The following is a 21,574-nucleotide window of genomic DNA, read 5'->3' on the forward strand; positions in this document are numbered from 1 at the left end:
ACAGCAACTAAGAAAAGATGTGGCCGTTGTTTGGGCTGCGAGCCCCTATTTCCGTGACCTAGACACGACACTCTGACATTTGTGAACTCCAGTTGTTTAGCTTTTTATTCATCGCTTCCTTCCTTTCAAAATGCTTTGGTGCCGAGTGACTCATCCAGCCAAATCCAAACTCTCTGAAATATTCATAGGTGGAGAGAGGAGAGATGCCAAAGGGAATATCTGGCTCCCGGACACGTCCGCGCACAAGCCTGTGTCAGTTCCTGGTGTATCAGCCTGCTACCTGGTACCTGGCAGGCTGTGGGCTCCCGGGAAAAAGGCCTGGATCATTCATCTCTGTGTTTCTAGCATCCCCTAGTCTGGTGCTTGGCTTGCTTAGTGTGCAGGTTTTCTTGAATTTGAACTTGTCCCAACAGCAACCTAATTCTAGAGGAATCATTTTGAGCATAGAATGTGCAATAATAAAGTAAAAATAACTAGCAATGCAGTATGACAAATATTTTACAGTTCAGCATGTTTTCTTACCAGATGTCTGTCATATCCTTTGAGCCTCTTCAGTGTTATGGCCAAGGTCTTTTAGGCTGGCTAAGCAGAAGACCAGAGCCCAGTCTGATCTGGGTCAGAACTGGGGAGCCCTTATTGCCCTGACCTGGAGAGCCCCCCACCCAAGATCCCAGAGCTCAGGGATAAAGCCCTGGCAATCAGAAAGTGGTGTTTGTGAATTTATGTGGATTGGAGCAGAGATGTAAATGAGACATCTGACCTCAAGTTCCCTGCTGACCAAAGGCCTGTTGGAGATCTCCAGAAGACTCTGGAACTCACTAGTCACACGTCCCGAGTCTGAGATGGTGCAGAGACCACTAGGCAAGTTTCGGATGTGGGCACTTGCCGGCTAGCATCTTTTCTGACCTCTTTCTTGTAGACTGGGCTCCTTAAAATTCAAGTCACTTACCTTCTTTTTCTCATGTTTTCATCTGTAAAATGAAGCGACTTGACTAGCTCATCTTTAGCTAAAACACTTTTAGCTCCATGTTTTTGTAGTTCTGTGATTTTGTGGAAATGATTTCATAGATCAAAGCAAATGATATGCCACAAGGGCGGAGTTTCTGTTTGAGGAGGTTGAGGAGAACAGGAGGAAAGTCACTTTCATTCTAGATTTGATTTTACCCCCTCAGATAATGGTTTCTGACAGGTAAGGGAATTTGACCAAAAAATGGAACTGACATTTTGAAATTTTTTTCTACACGCATTTTCTTTTTTAAAGGCTTAAGTGCCTATTGAAAAGTCACGACGTGGCAGGAGGCAGGCAGGCTCAACTTTCCAATGAGCTGGATTCTAAGACTTTCTTGGTCTGTGTTTGGACCCAGGACGGGCTCTTCCTGCTCAAACGAAGTTTATACATGGTGGTTGGTCCCTGTTTGTTTCTCCTGGAAATTGTGTTCTGAGGCCAGTGGTGTACCCAGGAGGTCCTGCAGCAGGTTTGAGATGGTGTCTGAGCAATGCCTGCATTGGGTCCCTCAGCTCTGTGGGTGTGAGGCAGGGATCCCAACAGGGTGATGAGCACGAGGGGTCCAGGGTTTAGGGTTTGGGTCTCTGGTTGGTGGAAACCATTGTTCTTACCCTCAAAGCCACCCTTCCTTTTTTCCCAGCAACTCAGGTCCTGCGAGTTTCTTCTCCCAGCTATTGCAGCTACCATTCTTATCTCCCTAGTGTCCTTTGGGGTGATACAATGTACCTTCCTGTGTCACCCAATTTCTGTGGGTTTTTACCAATCCAGACACCAGAATCAATTGTCTACTGTAGGTTTCTTCCTTTCTTGCGTTAGCATTTCCATGATGTCTTGGTATTGGCAGTGAATGGCATTCTGAGGAGCATGCGACAAACGAAAAGCAGGGAGTTAACACTAGCAAATCAGGGAAATGTTAGAGTTTCAAGATGCTTTACAATAGATGTTGTTATGGTGTTTTAGTGGCGATAGGGAACGATCTCCACCTCCCTATATTTTCTCCCCCACTCTCCCTTTTTCATCTTTTGGACTCTTTTTTTCCCGCCCTTACGGTCTGGGTCTGAGTCCTTCTTCCTAGGGCTGGTGGCCCTGGGTTTTCCTTATTCCTTCTATCCAGTGTGCCTCTAGGCGACAGCCAGGAGAGACCAGAGTCTGTTTGTGCTGAGGACTAAGCAGTCATTTTCATTCAGAGAAAAACCAACAAGTTCTGCTCTTGGTCAAAAGAAATCTGTCCTGATGTTTCAGAGAGGAAGGGAAACAAAAGGGATAAGTTGCAGCAAGGATACCTCTGCAGCTGGCTGGGTGGGGTGGAGGTGGGTAGGAGGGGTGGGGATGTAGGGTGGGGGAGGAGGGGAGGAGGGGAGGAGGGTTTAGGGAGGTGGGGGTGTGGAGAGGAGAGGGAACATTGGATTTCAATTAACATCAACACCACAGTGGAGCGTGACTCAGGAGACCCCTCCCAGGTTAACGGGAAGGGGGACTGACCTGGGTTTGAAATAGGTAACTTTTACGACAATAAAAATTTCCTTTTAATCTTAGTTCCTGATTTTTTTTTTTTTAAATCTGGAATGGGTTTTGAATTTGATCAAATGCATTTGCATTACCTACAGAGGTGATGATATGTTTTTTTTTCTTATTTGACCTACTAGTAGATATACTGCATTAATGGATTTTCTTTCTCTTAATCCAGCATTATATTCCTGGGCTACATTCTTTTTTAAGGGCTGTGCTGGCTTTTGGTCCATTGAGGGTTTGGTGTGATAGCACCTGATTAGGATTTTTTTTCTTATGCCTACAGGAGACAGATATATTCTTCTCCCCGCACTGTCCCCCCCCCCCCTTTTTGTCATTTTGGCTGGGCTAAGTATAAAAGGGTCTTGTTCCCCCTCAGTGAGGGAGAACTTGTCATTATAGGGAAGGGGGTGGAAATCCAAGGGTGCCCAGCAGGAGAAACGGGAGTTGTCACACAAGTGTGCATGCTAGGTGGGTGCTTCACACACTGCAGTGTAGCGTCGGCCGGTATCCTTCACCTGCAGTCAGCACTGGGGCCTGCACCCTTCAGCCTTACTGAGGCCCCCTATTAAAAAAAGGAGTGACTCCTCCTCCCACTCCATTCAGAGGCCTCATCCAGAAGGTTTATGGCCGTGAACTAATTGGGGCATCTTTATCTTGCTTTGCAGGTCTCAACATATGCACTAGTGGAAGTGCCACCTCTTGTGAAGAATGTCTGCTAATCCACCCGAAATGTGCCTGGTGCGCCAAAGAGGTATGTGGGTGGGGGAGGGGAGGAAGATGAGCAGGAATGCTGTGGGGGCGGGGAGGGCGTGGCTACACCACAGCACACAAGTTGACGATACAGAAAAAAATGTGTGCAGATTCTGCAGGCTGCCTCTTCCTCTTTTCCCCAGGGCAATGACAAAAGAAAAGCTGCATTTTTATAACATAAGTTAAACTGGGTCTCTAGATAGTATTGAACGTTTTAATCCTGTTTTAGGGAACCAAGACCTTCCTTCCCTTTTGTGGGGGAACCCATCATGGCTTCTGTATAGTTTTCTGCTATTTAGTCAGAGACCTGAGCTTGTGAAGTGAGTTTGTTGCATAACAATTCCAAACATCCTTGGCTGGGTGGCATGTTAATGGATGCTGGTCATCTGAACGTGGCTTATTTGAGGGTCAGTGTCACGAACTGACCTTTAGAGAATGATTTTATTTAAAAAGAATGGCTGCTGTTTCTTCCAGCCCCGCAGGAAAAAGTGTAAGCTTGGGTGGTGATAGGCAGATTGCTGTCATTAAAGCAATACGCATATCAAGCTTGGTGGGCTAACTGGGGAAGGATCAATTTCTAAGCTTCCCGGGTCAGTTTTCTAACCTGTTGTTAGGACCATGGGACATAAGCCCTTCTTGCACTAGTGCACCATTGTGATTCTTTTTGGGAAAACTCCAGACTTGCCGTTTTGAACTAGCTTAGCCTCTAAAATTGAGTGTGTGGTGCCGTCAGGAGGCCAGGCTGCTTTGCTGGGATGCAGCCTCAGAGGTCTAGGGATGTCTTTAGCCTGTAATGGCTAAGTGATTGTGTGGGGACCCTCTACTAGATGCCACATACTTTTTACGTCGTATCTTTAATCCTCACTACAGTTTTGGCAGGTGGGTGGTAATACACGTGGTTTATTGATAAAAAGTTGAGGCTCAGAAAGACAAAGCAACTGTTTCAAGGCCTCATGATGTCCCAACGCTAGGGTTTGAGTCTGGCTTCTTGGACCTTTGAGCATGAGCTCTTTCCCCTAGGCTGTACTGCCTCTAACCTGTGACTGCTAGAATTTCTTCTAGTAGAGTAAGATTACGACACAAGTATTCTGAGAGGAATCTCCCCACTATGTAAACCCTTCTTTGATTTGTGCTTAATTAATTTCTTTGTCATGGATGTTCTTTAAAACCTTTCACTGGTTCCCTAGGACCTGCAGGACAAATCCAAGTTCCATGGCCCCTGCCTGCCTCCCCACCATCACCCTTTTCCTGCCCCCAGTACGTGTGCCAGCGGAGACTACCTGACGATCCCCAGGGAGCCCTGACTGATGAACACCTTCGTGGTTTCCCTGTGCTGCGCTTTCTCCTAGACAGCCTTCTGGTGTTCTCCATCTTCCCCTCAGCAACACCTTGTCTTCCAGTTTTCAAGAGTCAGTTTAAGCCCGATTTACTCTATGAAGACTTTCATGTTTTTCCCTCAGACACATCCATCCATCCATCCATCCATCCATCCATCCATCCATCCATTTATCTGTACATCTGTCCATTTGATGTGAGAATATTAAGTTTTTTTCACCAGCATGTTAGAGCAGGAGTTTTATCTGTATTCTTCATTGCTGTAATCCCCAGAACTCGCAATGGTGCCTGGCACATAGTAGTTGCTCAGTAAATATTGATTGAAGGAGTTCATTGGGTGGCTATTTATTGCACGTCTGCATATGCAGGCCATGCCACTTCCTTGTCTCCTCATGCTCTACTCTTTAAATAGCACTTATAAGTCTGCTCGTTTGTTTTCATGCCTCTTACCAACTAAATCATTATTTTCTTGAAAACCTAAAGTATGTCTTATTCACCTTGGATTCCCAGATCTAACCAAGAATCCGGCAGGAATTCATATTTGATAAAAGAGGCCTGCTAGAAAGACACGGAGTTAGAAAACCAAAGTTTAAGTCCCAGTTTTGCCATGATTTACTCTTGGTTTGTTGATATATAAAATGAATAAGACAGTTCCTACCCTCCAGTGTTACTGGGAGTATAAAATGACATCAGTGCAAGAGAGGGCGCAGAGATGGGACTGCTAATTACCCGAGCCTCCTGAATGACGGAGTGAGAGTTATCCAGCAAACTGCTATTGGCGTCGATGATTATATTCTAGTGAAATGTGGGCAGTGAGATCCGGACACCGGGATCGATGGTCTACTGTAGGTTTCTTCCTTTCCTGTGTTAGCACCTCCATGAATCTGATGTCCTGACAGTGGCAGCGAAGGAGGAGCATATCATTGTCCCATGGGCTCCCTCTGTGCTTAGACAGAGCCTCATCCTTGGCTCAGGAACTTGCTGTGATGCTGCACTGGAATGCAGCGTCCCATCCGCTTTGGGAGTTAACTTTCCCCAGGGGCCTGAGTGTGTCTCAGGGAGCTGGGTCTGCAGAGTTGAGGAATGGCTTTGGTCAACCCTGCCCCTTAGCAAGACAGAATACGTGTGGCTGCATACCTTCCTGACCTTATATGCTGGGACATCATCCTGGAAGTGAGGTGTATATCTGCCAAGAGCGTGTGCCGTGTGTATAGGTGGGCTTGGACCGAGCAGGTGGCCCTGGAGGGCCAGGTCCCTAACCAGTGTGTTCTTGTGGATTCTGAAGCGCAGGCACTGGTGGCTGCATGCATCCCACCACGGATTCATCCCAGCACACATTCCATCCAACGCCGGCTCTAGATCCCACAATGACTTCCTTATTTTACTTGAGGTGGGGGTGGGGACTCTTTACATTTAACTCCCCTTGTAACCTAATTCCACCTTCTCTAGTCAGTCTGTCCTCCCATACCTGTGTTCTCCCATAGGTATCAGGTTTGAGTCAGCCAGTGGCCTCACTGCGTGCTGCTGCTCTCTACGCAGTTCTGCTGGGAGGCCCTGTGAGCCCGGCCCTCTTGTCTTTGTTTTCTAACTGCAGTTTACTTGGGGCGTCAGACTTGCCCTCTGGCTTCAAGACCAGAGCTGCCAGACTCGCCCGACTCTGGGCTAAGGATGGGTAGGGGGCTGCCTGTCCTCACCTGTCTGCGCTGCACACCTCATGCCCTGTCCCTTGTCCTTTGTGACCCCTGTCCCTGGGCTATTCTAGCCAGTTTTGACCTCTGCTTCTTGGCCGGCTTACACACTTAGGGTGCTGTGTGAGCTGCACAGCATAAAACATGCAACAAACTCAGGCATTATTCTCGATTTTTGTCCTACACTTTTTTTTAAAGTGGCAATTTGCCTCTGCTCTAAGATAGTAAGTTTCACAACCCAGCTAGCTGTAAAGAGGAATGTGCAGGGAAGAATATGCATGGATGCCCTTATGGCAAGGCCTCAGGGCAGCCCCCATTATTTCCACCCACATTTTCCTGCATAAAACCCAGTCACATCACTGTGCCCAAGTGCAACGAGAACTGGGACACTTAATCTAGCTGTGTGCCCAGGAAGGAAGGGAGGATGGGTTTTGTGGTGGAGGCAGCGAGGCCAGTGTGCCTTGCAAGAGGACAGTGGTTGAGGAGGAGTAGGCAGGGCTGAGGGATCCATGTTCCCTGCGGGACAGAAAGCAGGGTGGGTGGGAGCAGGAGAGGAGGCAAAAGCAGGCCAGGGCTGTGCTCAGGGCTGGGGGAACAGGAGGTTGGAGGGCGTGAAAGGCAGTCACCTTTATGTGATGTGGCCGTGGGCAGTACAGGCTGCTGAGACCGGAAGGAGAAGGACCAGGTAGGCAAGGCTGTCCTGGGAAAGCTGAAGTCCCATAGGGAGAACGGGGACGTCTGTGCCATTTAGATGGGTAGCAATAGGGCCAGGCGTGGAAGGAGACTGAGGAAGCCTGGGCTGGGGTGAAGGGTCTTTGCCTTGGAGGTAGATGTGGAGAAGAAGGAACGAAGGGGTCAGTAGGACTGGAGGCAGGAACGTGTGGAAGGAGATGGATTAGAGGTTGGGAAGTAAGAGGGCCGACTGGACCTTCTGTGAAATTATAGTGGCAGGGCAAGGAAAGGAGACATTGCCTATATTTTCCTTTAAGCTGGGAAGAAATTGAAAAAAAAGAGCATTTAGTCCAGCTCACAATAGAATATAGATTCTTTGAGAGAACATTTCTTTGTGGTCATGAAAGGAATAATCTTGGTCTGTTGTCAATGCTTCTTAAGTATTTGTTCAGTGCATTAAGTGAGCCGACTAAAAGCTGACAGAGGGATTTCTCTGTCCTTAGGCAGGCAGTGCATGTGGTACTTGTGGCTGGTGCACAGATTTAGGGTGGCATCTCCTACCTTCTCTGCTCCCTCTCCCTGCCCCAAATTCACAAAAGTTCTGCCAAGCCAGGGCTGCAGCCTTGGCAGGTCAGAGGGCCTGGCCTCGTCGGATCCCAGGAGAAAGGCCAGCCTCAGAGGGCAGCCAGCTTCCTGCCTGTGCCCAGTCTCTGCCAGGCTCTCTGCCTGTTTACCAGTTTGCTTCTTTCCTCTACATTCCAGGGATTGTGCCTGTCTGCCTGCTTTCCTGCTTGGGTGCCTCTTCTCCCAGGGTCTGCAGTTTCAAACAAACAAAACTCCGTCTTTCCCTCAGAACAACCACCCACACCTTTTTAGTGTTAGCCTTCAGCAACAGCAGGCAGGGTGGTCTGCAGATAAGGTGGTGACTGGGGTGGCACAGACAGACAAACCTGAATGCACTGGCGCAGGTGGAGATGCGGGACTACTGAGCTGACAGCCAGCGGAGCACTAGCCTTCCCTGCATGAAGAGACTGTGCTTAACAAAGTGTACAGGGATTCGGTGTTACAGTGTTACAACAAACACTACACCTCATTATGTCCTCTGCTGACGTGGGATGGAGGGAGTAGAGAGGGGCAGGTATGACTAGGTAAAAACAGCAGTGTTGTAACAAATTAAAAGGATCTAAATTTGGAACACCTCCCTTTTCTTTCTATATTATCACATAGTGACTAAAAGCCCTAACAAATGTTTCAAGTTTCTGTTCCCATTCTGTTGCTTCTCTTGGTCATTTGCCTGTCATGCACTTACCTTCCATGAGTCCTGTGGAGAGTTGATGATGGTGTTTCTGGAGACCATGGGCAGGTACTTCCTTCATAAACTCAAACCTCTTCCAGCGCCGAGCACCAGCAAGCAGTTGAGCTGTGCCCCATCAGAAGCCCATCCCATTTTTCCGTGTTGAGATGAAGTGTACCCCTCTCCTTCTGTACCCATTTTTCTGCATCAAGAGGGCATTTGTCCTCCAAGTTTGATCGGTGGCAGAAAGAGCTCTGCATTTGGGGCAGCAAGGAAATACAGTTAATCCTTGATCAACACTGGGGTTGCCAACCTCATGCCAAAAATCTGCACATAACTTTTTACTCTCCATAAACTTAACTACTAATACCCTACTGCTGACTGGAAGCCGTAGTGATCATATAAACAGTCGCTTAACACACATTTTGTACGCTGTATGTATTGTATACTGTATTCTTACAATAAAGTAAGCTAGAGAAAAGAAAATGTTAGGAAAATCATAAGGAAGAGAAAATAGATTTACAAGGTATGATTAAAAAATACAGTGAATGTTTAAATTAAAAAAAATTATTACAGTAAAAGACATATTTCCATCAATCCCCCTCAAAATACTCCCCCTCACTTCAAACACACTTATCCCATCGTTCTTGCCACTTTCTGAAGCAGTTCTGGAAGTCCTCTTTGTAAGTGTCTTTAGTGGCGCTGTCGTGGCTGCCTCAGTGTCCTGAATTGATGCAAAACGTTTACCTTTCATGGTCATTTTGACTTTGGAGAAGAGCCAGAAGTCGCACAGTGAATAAGGTGGATGAGGACTATAACGTTTTTATTTTACAGAAATTGCTGTACCAGAAATGCGATGTGTGACATGGAGCCTTTCTGTTGTGATCAAAACATGTGAATGCTGCTGCCGAGTGCCATCCAATGGAAAGGCAGGGACCTTCAATATAGGAAGTGGCACGTCAAACCTTCATAACAGTGTGTGACAAGTTTCAATTTGTTTGGTACAGTCAGTCGGATGTGAGCTACTGTTGAGAGAAGGTGTGTTTTTCAGTGTGCCATAAATCATCCTCCATCATGACAGCACTCCGTGTCACATATCACTACTAGTATATGGCAATTTCTGTCAAATAAAAACATTATGGTGTGTCCTCATTCACCTTATTCACTGGATCTGGCACCTTGTGACTTCTGGCTCTTCCCCAAAGTCAAAATGATTCAGGACATCGAGGCAGCCACGACAGCGCCACTAAAGACACTCATGAAAGAGGACTTCCAGAACTGCTTCAGAAAGAGGCAAGAACGATGGGATAAGTGTGTTCAAAGTGAGGGGGAGTATTTTGAGGGGAATTAACGGCAATGTGTCTTTTATGTAATAAATTTTGTTTTAATTTAAACATGTACTGTATTGTTTGATCACACCTTATATAGTATTTATTGAAAAATAATCTGTGTTTAAGTGGACCCCTGCAGTTCAAACCCATGTTGTTCAAGGGTAAACTGTACTAAATTTAGAGGGATGGACTCTGTGGGCCCAGAGTTAGTTTCCTGCTGCAGAATTCAGCAATGACCTTGGCTGAGATGGAGGCAGATGGTGATACAAAGAACACTGAATGTGGGTCTGAGAAGCTGAGTCCAGATTGATCTAAACTTCTCAGGTGAACTTAGGCATGAATTCAGGCATATTGGCTTCTGATTTCTCACCCACAGAAGTGAGGGGCTGGCACCAGGCAATACATCCAAGGTGTATTCCCCGTGGAACTTGCTGTATTCTGATACCTGGCAGAGGGTTGGGTGTCAGGTCTCTGGAATCTGAAGGCCCTTAGCACGTTAGACGTCAGGATGTCATTCATGCGAGAAGGATTCTCTCAATCACGAGTCTTCCTTTTCTCCAAGGGTGTATAATTCGGGGCATCGCACTCACTGAATTTGGAGCTTGGAAATGTAGGTGTTGAGACATTGTATCTATAATGTTTGTGTATCTGGAACCCCATAACCATCAGAGTATATATCCCTGGTCTCTATGGTTTTGGTTCCTTCACTTTAAATATGCATATGTTCTTGTTTAAAATTAAAATACCTTGAAAGGAGCTCAGGGGAATAGGAGAAGTTCTTGTGCTTGTGGGGTTAACACTCCTTGGGGTCTGCAGCATTCTCTGTCCTTTTCTTGGACAATGAAAACCTATGGCTAAAAATTAATTATGGCTATTTTCAGATCCCACACCAGAGGGATCTTCAGCTCTTGTGAGGAGCCCACTGTTCAGGTAGCAACCTTACTCTCAAAATGTTCTTCAGACCTGCCATACCCAGAGGTGGCTCACCTGGTGTCTTTGAGGCCCTAAAGCTCTGGAACAATGACAAGATTTATAGATAGGTAAAGATGTCTCAAAGGCTGTTGAGTACATCAATAAAACCACTGGGCCTGCCCCAGGTAGCAAGCAACGGAACTCTGTGCAGTACGATTTTGGCAAACTGGTGACAGAGATGAACGGCACTAAGAGTAAATCTAAATTTGGTGCGCATGCCGTAATAGGGTGTCCCTTGCTGTTTTTAGAGCTGAAGCTTTTGAGAAGGGGGCTCCCCAAACCGTCACATTGCTGACGTGATTGGCACTTCTGAAGTCACCCTGCAAGTCACAGGTTTAAGATGGTCCGTGGTACTTCTCACGCTGACAACTAGGTGACAGGGCAGGAGTTCGTGGTCCTCCTGCCAGTGCAGCAGACTTCAGGGAAGACGTGCACATTGGAGCTGAGGTATACGACAACCTTGAAGGATGGTATTAAGGAGAAATAGGGCAAGCTGCTACCAATGAGGGGAATGAATGGGGCTTTGCTCCCTGGACATTAAATAAGCCTCAGAACTTCTAAGAAGTGCACTTGGGGAAACCAGCTACACAGATAAAGTTGTAATTGGCACGGATGTGGCTGTCTCTGAGTTCTTCAGGTCTGGATTTATGACCCGGACTTTAAGTCTCCTGAGGATCCCAGCAGATACAGCTTCCCTGGTCAGTAGGGAGCCCTGTACAGGTCCTCCATCAAGGACTGGTAGTGTCTCTCAAAACCCCCTTTGAGCAGAATGACCAGGCAGGTCCAGGAAGCAGGGGATGCTCTCCGTGACCAACCTGAAAGCAAATGGCTGAGGCTGTGGAGAAGCCGTGCAACCGCCTCCTGCTTAGAATGAAGTAGATTGGCTCTGTGACCCAGTTTACTCCAGAGTGAAAGCAGCTGCAGACCAATGGGAGGGGTGTCAGGGGTTCCCATCACTCTGGGGAGACCGAAGATGCTTTCCTTGCCATCCTGGTGGTGGGGATCTGCACCTTGACAATCAGAAGTGGGCCAGGGACAACTCTTCAGAATTGAAGGAGCTGTCAGCAAGGCCCAGCGTGTCAGCAAGAAGTTCAGAAATTGCCTAGCCAAGTAAGCTCCGAGCAGCAAGCCCCAGAGCCCTTCCAGCCCTGGACAGCTCATTAGACCTCTGCCTCAGACAGCTCAAGACAGCAGACTGATACTTGTGGGGCCCTCGGGAAGTTTATTCCCCTTTCTCCTATCCCTGTGCTTTATTTTTACTTCTTCATTAGAATTGCTACACTAGAGTCAAACACGGTCACTTGGAACCAGTTTTGGAAACCTTAGCTTCGGGTTCTGGCATAATTTCAAGGATAATCATTTTAAGCTAGAATAACTATGTTCCTCACCTTGTTCCACAAGGGTCTGTGGAGCCACTTATACTTATGGTGCAGTCCCTGAAGTTTTGACAGGCAAGATCTCCAAGGGTTCAGTACACAAAGTAAAAAACAAACAAACAAACAAACAAAAAAACCATTTAGTTATAAAAACACAAAAAAGCCCAAAAAACTGTCACAGAGGCCCAGAACAACACATCTGGTTTTACTCATTTAAAAACACTACAAAGTCTTTCTCCTTGTTGGTCTTGTATCTAGACATTGACTAGTTTTGGGGCATGACTCCCTCTGCATGTTTGTGCCTCTGTCAGCAGTCTGGCTTCTCACACAGCAGTCAAGGGGCACTTGACCCATCTGAGGCTTCCTGTCAAACTGTTACAGAGGGCAGAGGGAGACCAGTGTCCTGACACCGCCAGCCACTGTGAGCATTATAGGACAGCACAGGCGTTTCACCAGCTGGAGGCGAGGATCGTCGTTTTCACACCCACCAGTGAAAGGGTGTTCAGAGAGAATCCTGGGTTTGCTTTGCCATTTAAAAATTGCATTGCTGGAAAATGATCAGTACTTATTTTAAAACAAAGTATGTTATTTTAAAGTTAACAGCCCAAACATTTGGTGCCTCACATTAGGTTGGGTCATCCTGATACCCAGCTTTCTCCTCAATTCACCTTAAGAAAAATATTTTTCTTATCAATGTGGCTTTATTGTTCAAACAATGATAAAGATAGAAAGAAAAATATCAGTTTAGTTCCTCTACCCTAATACTTCTTAAAGGTTTTCTTTTGAATCCCAGTGCAGATACAATTATAGTTTCTGATTATTTTCTTAGTATGAATGTTTTGAAATTTCTACTTAGTCTTCATAATTATTTGTAATGCCTGTGTCATCTACTGAGGTTATATACTGTATTTTTTGTTTGATTTAGGGATCTCGGTTTACAAGCTTATAAGATTATGCTGTTCTAAATAACACTGCAGTATATATATTCTTATAGTTTCCCTTTTCTTTTGATTATTTTCTTGTGGTAAATTACTAAGAGTGGATCTCTAGGTCAAAAGGCAGAGTGTACGTGTATATTGTGACATTGTTCTCCAGAATGATGTACAGTGTCCGATGCCTGCAAAGTAGATGTGTGAACAGCTCAAAAGTTAACTCTTGATTGCCTGAGTGATGACTACTCGATGACTTATATATGTATCTTCCAAAAATTTTCAGTTATACAACCTGGACTATTTCAGTTACTTTCTCCTGCTAGTTATGTAGGCAGACACATTTCTTTCTTTCTTTTTTTTTTTTAAGTTTGTTTTTCCAGGACCCATCAGCTCCAAGTCAAGTAGTTGTTTCAATCTAGTTGTAGAGGGCGCAGCTCACAGTGGCCCATGCGGGGATCGAACCAGCAACCTTGTTGTTAAGAGCATCGTGCTCTAACCAAGTGAGCTAACTGGCCGCCCCGACAGACACATTTTTTTAAAGGAGCATTTTGACCATTAAAATAACCATGAAACCAAACATTTTTATTATACGTTGATAGTTTACAAAATGCTTTCATATCCAGTCCCTCAGTTAATCCTCTTAATATTCGGTAAGGCATGTGGGATACGGACTATCATTTGTCCCTTTTCAAACAATGAGTATGGAATATAGAGGGTTCAAGTTCAACCAGATGGTGATGGTTCTTCAACTTGAGGTGTTCTGGAGAGACACCCTGATGGCCTCCTGCTCTCTTCCTCTGTTTCTGTGCCTAGGACTTCGGCAGCCTGCGATCAGTCACCTCCCGGTGTGACTTGAGGGCAAACCTGGTCAGAAACGGCTGTGGAGGCGAGTTTGAGAGCCCGGCCAGCAGCACCCAGGTCCTACGGAGCCAGCCTCTCAGCAGCAAGGGCTCCAGCTCTGCGGGCTCAGACGTCATTCAGATGACACCACAGGAGATCGCTGTGAACCTGCGGCCCGGTCAGTGCCCTTGAGATGGGACACGTTAGTGGAAAACGAGGCAGGGCAGACTGAGGGCAGGTGCCAGGGGAGGGTGATGGCGAGGCATGAGTCAGACTCCAGGAAGCCGAGTACAAGGTCCCGGTGGATGGACAGGATGTATCTTAGTGATTTTTAAAATTGTGGTAAAATGCATGTCACATAAAATTTACCATTTTTAACTGTATATAGTTCAGTGGCATTAAGTACACTCCCAGTGTTGTACAGCTATCACTACAATCCATTTCCAGAACTGTTTGCATCTTCTCAAACTAAAACTCTATACCATTGAACGATAGCTCCTCATTCCCTCGTTCGCACAGCCCGTGGGAGGCACCGTTCTGCTTTCTGTTTCCATGAGTTTGATTGCTCTAGGTACCTCAGATACGTGGACTCATACAGTGTTTGTCCTTTTGTGTCTGGCTTATTTCACTCAGCGTAAGGTCTTCAAGGTTCATCCATGGTGTAGCATGTGTCAGAATTTCCTTCCTTTTTCAGGCTGTATATATATACTATATTTTGTTTATCCATTCATCCATCAGTGGACACTTGGATTGTGTCCACCTTTTGGCTATTGTGTGTAATATTATTATTTTCTATGAGAGAATGTAGTTCATGCAAGCTTCTCAGGGAAAGTGCTACTTCCGGGAAAAAGTACTTTCTCCTGTCAGCAAATTCCACTTGAGTTGGTGGCATTTGGAAGGGACCAACTTTTAGAGTAGAAGTATTTTGTTGTATGATGCTGGAGCCTCTGTGAGTCCTAGGGTTGTAATATAAGGAAACCAACAGACGTTGCACACTTACCATGTGCTGGATACTTGACCGACCCTAAGGTACCTAATGTCACTGTACACACGAGGGGCAACCTGCTCAAGTCCTCCCACTTAGCAGTGGTGAGTCTGACTCAATCTCAGGTCTGGTGACTGCAGAACTCGTGGTTGTTTCTCGTCCACCACTTTCGTTATCCTGTATTCTACATATTAGAATCCTTGGATGCTGAAAGATGGATGTACGTGTGGCTAAATTAGGAAGCATCACACTGTTGAGAAGGCAGCTTTTTTCCAAATTCCACTGATTTGCAGCCTTTTCTTCTGTCCCATTGTCTACGACACCATTGGCAATCACTGTTTGTAGATGGTTTATTCAGATTTCAGGGCAGCTTGGTGCAGCGAGAACATCATGGGTCTGGATGTCCATCATGAGTCCTCGTTATGGCTCTGTCCCGAGCTCAGAGGCCCTGGGCAAGCAAGTTAGCATCTCAGGGGTTTTGTCACCTTCATGCCTCACAGCCATGGTCAGCTGCCTAAATGAGACTTTTTGTATAAATGCACTTTATTTTTTTAAAATTTATTTTATTCTTAGTTTCATGTGTACAAAACAACACAGTGATTAGACATTTAAACAGCTCATAAATATAAATGCACTTTAAAAAGTAAAAATTATTATTATTTTCAAAAAGTAAGGTCCAGAGGTTCAGATTCTGGAATCAGCCAGATCTAAGTTTGACTGGGGGAGGGAAGGTTCTCAGTGTCTCAGAAATGGCTTTAGCATGGCACTGCACACCAGAAGCCCTCGATAATGCTTCTTGTCTTTGTTAGAAAGAGCTCAGAGACATCGTAATATTTGAGACATGTTTTATTTGCCTGTCAAATTGTCTTGGAAATAAAGAACAAGAGGAAGGTGTAAATGCCCCTGCTGGATAGCGAGGCCCAAACAACTGGATGGCCCAGGGATTAATGCTGGGATTACCTATTTTTACAAATCATCTCACTGTAAGTGATACTTAGCCTTTTTGTTTGGTGAGACACCAAGTTGAGAGAGAGAGGGAAAGGAGCCCGTACAAAGCTGTGTGAGTGGGTAGAAGAGAGTCAGCTGAGCCTTTGTGTGGGCAGATGTTTGGTGACATCCTCTAGGGGAAAGTAACTCATTTCCTTATGTGCAGACAGGCTCAGGGTCAAGGGCTTTGACGAAGAAAGGGGTGCAGGAGTTGTGGTAGACTATTGAGATACTGGAACACTGTGTAGGATACGAGTGGTTATCAACTGATGTGAATGATATAGCTTCCTTTTTACCATAATAAAACTAACTTAAAGGAAATTCTTGAAAAAGTCGTCTACTTTAACACAATGTTATTTTTCATTTTTACTAGTCTGTCTTTTTCAACGTGTTCATATTTTTCACATTCTTATAATGCGTTTATAAGTGCGTATAGTTTTCACTCAATAATCTTTGAAAACGAGGACCCAAATTAACACCTCCAAAAGAGTTTATAGTTTCAGGGTCATCGCTGAAGGAGGTTTTTATATTTTTGGAACTCTTTATCTATAATTGCTCTCAGAGCCTGTGACATTCTCTCCAAGAAATACTCTTCATGGTGACAAATTCTTATTCTTTAGGGTAGGTTTAGTTTAGGAAAGAGTTAGAGGTCACACAAAGCCAGAGACGTTTTAATTCTAGTTTTTCAAATCAGAATTCAGGTATGACTATGTGGCAGAGAAACTGTTGTTTGGTTTCACTTAACTGTTTTTTTTTTTTTTTTTAAAGATTTTATTGGGGAAGGGGAACAGGACTTTATTGGGGAACAGTATGTACTTCCAGGACTTTTTTCCAAGTCAAGTTGTTGAACTTTCAATCTTAGTTGTGGAGGGTGCCGTTCAGCTTCAAGTTGTCCTTTTAGTCTTAGTTGTGGAGGGCGCAGCTCAGCTCCAGGTCCAGTTGCCGTTTCTAGTTGCAGGGGGCACAGCCCACCATCCCTTGTGGGAGTCGAACTGGCAACCTTGTGGTTGAGAGGACGCGCTCCAACCAACTGAGCCATCCGGGAGCTCAGCGGCAGCTCAGCTCAAGGTGCCATGTTCAATCTTAGTTGCAGGGGGCAGAGCCCACCATCCCTTGCGGGACTCAAGGAATTGAACTGGCAACCTTGTGGTTGAGAGCCCACTGGCCCATGTGGGAATCGAACCGGCAGCTTTCGGAGTTAGGAGCATGGAGCTCTAACTGCATGAGCCACCGGGCTGTCCCTTAACTGGTTTTTAAAACAGCCCCTGAAGAGGAATTAAAGATGTGATGTAAGGGCAGCCTTCTGCGGCAAAGTTCTCTTGGCATTAAATTTATGCACAGTACTTATTTATGCATAAAGCTCAATGTAGGCTCAATGAAAGGAAAAAGAAATCTGTCTTATTTGGTATAGTCACATCTCCTGCTAAGCATTTATACGATACAGTTTCCGGTACTGGAAATAAAATGGAAAATGTAATCCTGTGGTTTTACAAAATCATGATGTGACTGCTGGGTGCAGCTCTGGTCCTGTGGGAAGGTGTAGTGAGGTCAAGGTGATGGAGAGGTGGCTGCTGTATGAAGACACACCCAAATTGTGAGGATGTTTCAGTCATAGAAACGAAGACTAGTAGGAGATCTGCTGAAAATAGGAATTTTTATAGATCTAGAACCTTGTGGATGTGTTTCTCAAATATTAGAAACACCTGAAGCCATTGATGCCTCATAAAATTTTGAAAATGTTTGTATTTAAAGAGAAGTCCAAGCAAACCCAGATATTTTTTATTCGGGTGAAGGAGAAATGGTATATTGCAGTTAGCAACCTCCACAAAGTAATGCCCTCTGACTCTGCGTTCAGCTAGGTAGTGATTGGTTTTTCCATTATGCATTTGTAGGAGTGCTTTTGTGTCTTCTCCCTGGCCCCGCTCCCCTTGCCTCATAATAGATATTTGTTGAGTATAATGTAACACTTTACCAGACTAGCCAAGAACAAGCCTCAGCATAATAGAAGACTTCACCAAGGCAAAGTTATTGTTCCAGGATCAGCCTGGAAAAAAAGAAAAAGAAATATTTCCCTCTCCTTTAAGCAGAGATTTTTGTTTTGTTTTTATTTTCTTTTTAAATTGAGATATGAATCACATACCATAAAATCCACCATTTTAAAGCATTTAATTCAGTGGTTTGTAGTACATTTGCAAAGCTGGGAAACCATCACCACTGTCTAATTCCAGAACATTTTCGTCCCTCCAAAAAGACACCCTGTACCCATTAACTGTCACTCCTTTCTCTGTCCACCATGTTCAGCCTCAGACAACCACTAATCTATTTTCTATCTCTTTGGTTTTGCTTATTCTGGACATTTCACTTCAGTCATGTACTCTGTGGCCTCTTACACCTGGCCTCTCTCACTTAGCAAAATATTTTCACGATTCATCCATGTTAGAGCATGTATCCAGACTTAATTCCTTTTTATGACCAAATAATATTCCATTGTGTATACATAGATATACCATGTTTTAGTTGATGAATATTTGGGCTGTTTCCACTTGGGGGCAGTTATGAATAAAGCTGCTGTGAGCATTCATGTACAAGTTTTTGTATGGACATATGTTTTCAATAATCGTGAGTATATAGCTAGGAGTGATATTGCTGGGTCATGTGGTGATTCTGTGTTTAACTTTTTGGAAGAACTGCCAAACTTTAAGCAGGATATTGTATAAACACAGGATCATGTTTTCTATTTTTTTCCAATCCTGAAAACGTCAGGGTAACAGCCTTTAAAAAGCCTTAACAAAGGACATAAAATCCTTAAGAAAGGACATAAACTTTAGAATAAAGTTTATTGAAATGGTGAAAAGCTAGAGGTGGAGCAATTAGAAAGGGTTTACTTAAGTCATCACTTGCCTCAATCTCTGAGCCTCTCAAAAAACGACCTTTGAGTGGTAGCTTTTAAAAAATTTTAAACTTTTTATTTTGAAATAATTTTAGATTCACAAGAAGTTGCAAAAATAATAGAGAGTTCCTGTGTACCCTTCTCAGCTTTTCCCGACAATAACATGTTACATAACCCCAGATCATATTATCAAAGCCAGGAAATATGACACCAGTATCATACTATTAACTAAACTACAGGTTGCTTTTGGTATGGGTTTCCTGCCAGCCCCTATTTATGATGCTTTGGAGGTGCCAGTTACCTGATTGAGGTATTGCTTCTGCCACCCAGGCTGGCAATGCATGTGCTTGATGTTGGGTGGATAAGAGGTTTGCTGTAGACTGAATGTTTGTGCTCCCCAACGTTCATTAGTTGAAATCCTAACCCCCAATGTGATGGTAGTAGGAGGGGGGGACTTTGAGATGTGATTAGGTCATGAGGGTGGAGCCCTGATGGATGAGGTTAGTGCTGTAATTTAAAAAAGACCCTGGAGAGCTCTCTCACCCTTTCTGTCGTGTGAGGACACAGCATGAAGTCTACATTCTGCATCCCGGAAGAGGGTCCTCACCAGAACCCCACCGTACTGGCACCCTGACCTTGGAATTCCAGCCTTCATAACTATGAGAAATCATTTCTGTTGTTTATAAGCCACCCAGTTTATGGTGCTTGTTACAGCAGCCCAAACTGTCTAGAACAGGGTTATTTTCAAGGAAACTAGAAATGCTGAGCTCTAATGCTTGGAGCAGGCCTGAAGGCCAACCATGGTTCTATCTGTCAAGAGGCAGAATTCTGAGGTGGGGAGGTGGGGTGTGATGCAGCACAGTGGCCTTGTTCTAGACCAGAGAGATGATTCTTCAGTTTGGGTCTGGATTTAATTCTGGGGTACCATTACCTCCTGCTGCCGTGAACAGAAGAGCGAGATGATAGTCTGCTCAGGTGTGCACTAGGGCCCCAATTCCCTGTTCAGCTGTAGTCCTGTTGTAATATAGGTACTTTTCATGTGTCCCTTCTTTCTTTTAATTTCTAACCCAGAAAGGTAATTCTGGGAAATCAAAAACTGATTACATTTTTGGGGGGATGGTGAGAATCTGTATCTGTTGAAGTACATTTGAACAGAAATCATTCTTGAAAAAACTAGAAGTTCTTGCTGGAATTCTCTACCTGCACTCTCCAGAAATGTTTGTCCTCTGATATATACCCCTAAGGAAAAGCTAACTTTTCACTATTTATTGAAGGGAGGGCAGAGAGAAGAAAGCTTTAAAAAAAAAAAAATCCATTTCAGGTAGAATGCTAGTCGATACTTGATTATGGTGGGAGAACCTTCCCTTACGAACTGAGCAGTGACAGGAATTCTGTGCAAAACACAGCTGAAGCTGGGTGCTTTGGAAACAGGGAAAACCAGAAGGACGTGAGAGGGGGCTGTTAGCAGGAGTGGCTTCACCCTCACCGTGTGAGGTGATCAGCTTTACTTTTGTGTTTGCTGTATCCTCCTTCTCTGACCCTGCTGCTGGTCCTGATTTTGTGGACTGGCCCCAGAGAGAAGGGGTGTAGCCACAGGGGCAGATGAACTTGTAGGGGTCCTACGTGGAGAGGGAGGAAGGGGGCGCATGTGTGCCGGGATGGTGTCCCCGTGGCACCCACTGTGAAGGCGAGAAGGGCTTTGCACCCTGCTGGACACAGGGGAGGTGGCGACTAGTTTAAAGTCTCAGGTGGTGCAGGACTGGGTGGCTGGATGTTTTATTATTGCGCTGCAGCCAAGCTTACATGGTTCCACGTGCGCCCCCAAAGATGGAAAATGTGCCCCAGAGCTTCTCTAAGCAGAGAGTATGCCTCACACACAGCAATGGCTTCACCTTCAGCCTGCTAACCTTGGAGGCCACTCTTGTTGGGGAGTTGGTGCCCTGTAGCTTAACTCCCACACTGAGAATTCGTCCAGGAATGTCAGTCCCTCCAGAATCTGCTGACAAGAACATTCCACGATTGCCAAGGCCCACTGAGGAATTTGTAGCTTTTAAACTCAGACATAGTTGAGGTAGCAATAAACCCTCATTCTGAGCATTGATGCTATTACTCTCTTTCTTATACTCTTCCTTTTCTGGAAAAGTGGAGAAATATTTCTGTTGAACACTCGCAGCCTTCCAATCGTGTGCGTGCATGTGCTTTCTTAGTGATCCATTTCTCTTAGAATTTAATGCCAAGAGATTTCTTACTTCAGAATAAAGGCCCTATTAGTGTACAAAGAGACCTATGTATCACATCTTATTTCCCTCTTTGCCTTCATGTCTGGAAAATTGGGCATTAAATTTAATGGCCAAGGCTGTAGCCTTTCACCCTCACATTTCTGGTCGGATTTTCTCTCTGTTTTTATCCCCACAGGAAATTGCTTTGACTTTTGGGGAAACTGAGGCTAAGTTTTCCTTGTGTAGATTTGTAGGGTGTTTATATACATTGTCTCCTCTAATCCCCACAAAAAATAACATCCTCCCCATTTTACTGATCCAGAAACTGAGCAGCATGCATGCTGAGTCCTTGGTGACAAGACCTGGATTCCAACCCAGTTCCCCCTTCCTCTTTCCTCCTGTGGGTGGCTCCCTGAATCCAAGCCCATTTTCTGTTTCCTGGTCCTAAAGTGCTCATCTGCTAATTACTCATAATCCACAAAGAGGTGGAAGTGGATTCTGGATAAAAGGGTGTAGCTTGGTATTTCTGGGGGAAGCGCACAGGTGACAGAAAATGCAGAGACCCTGCCAAAAGGTCATGGGATTGGACAGAGGGGACATGATTGCAGGCTATGGCCATTGGGGGTCTGTGTTCTGCCCATGCAAAGGAGGGTCTCCACTCCCCCCAAATTTCCCCCACCCCCACTCTTCCCCCACTGTGATGTAGCATACAAGGCTGGGAGGGACCCTGTGCAGTGACCTGTAGTGTCTGGTGGGAACCAGAGACAGACATTGATTGCAGCAGT

At 45.1% G+C, this 21,574-nt stretch overlaps 1 protein-coding gene across 2 annotated transcripts in view; it reads left to right on the forward strand.

Moving 5' to 3' along the window:
• The window catches only part of ITGB5 (integrin subunit beta 5), a 117,826-nt gene that overhangs the window by 7,991 nt on the left and 88,261 nt on the right, over positions 1-21,574 (forward strand). The window contains exons 2-3 of one of the 2 annotated variants that reach the window (XM_019738981.3): positions 3,184-3,269; positions 13,682-13,886. In XM_019738981.3, coding sequence (XP_019594540.3) covers positions 3,184-3,269; positions 13,682-13,886 — 291 coding nt within the window. Of the gene's footprint in view, positions 1-3,183; positions 3,270-13,681; positions 13,887-21,574 lie in introns of those variants that run through there. The other variant, XM_088794189.1, reaches the window with a different exon arrangement.

The sequence above is a fragment of the Rhinolophus sinicus genome, chromosome 17 (genome assembly GCF_057876585.1).
Source record: "Rhinolophus sinicus isolate RSI-liver-muscle chromosome 17, RSI-T2T, whole genome shotgun sequence".
Classification (NCBI taxonomy): Eukaryota; Metazoa; Chordata; class Mammalia; order Chiroptera; family Rhinolophidae; genus Rhinolophus; species Rhinolophus sinicus.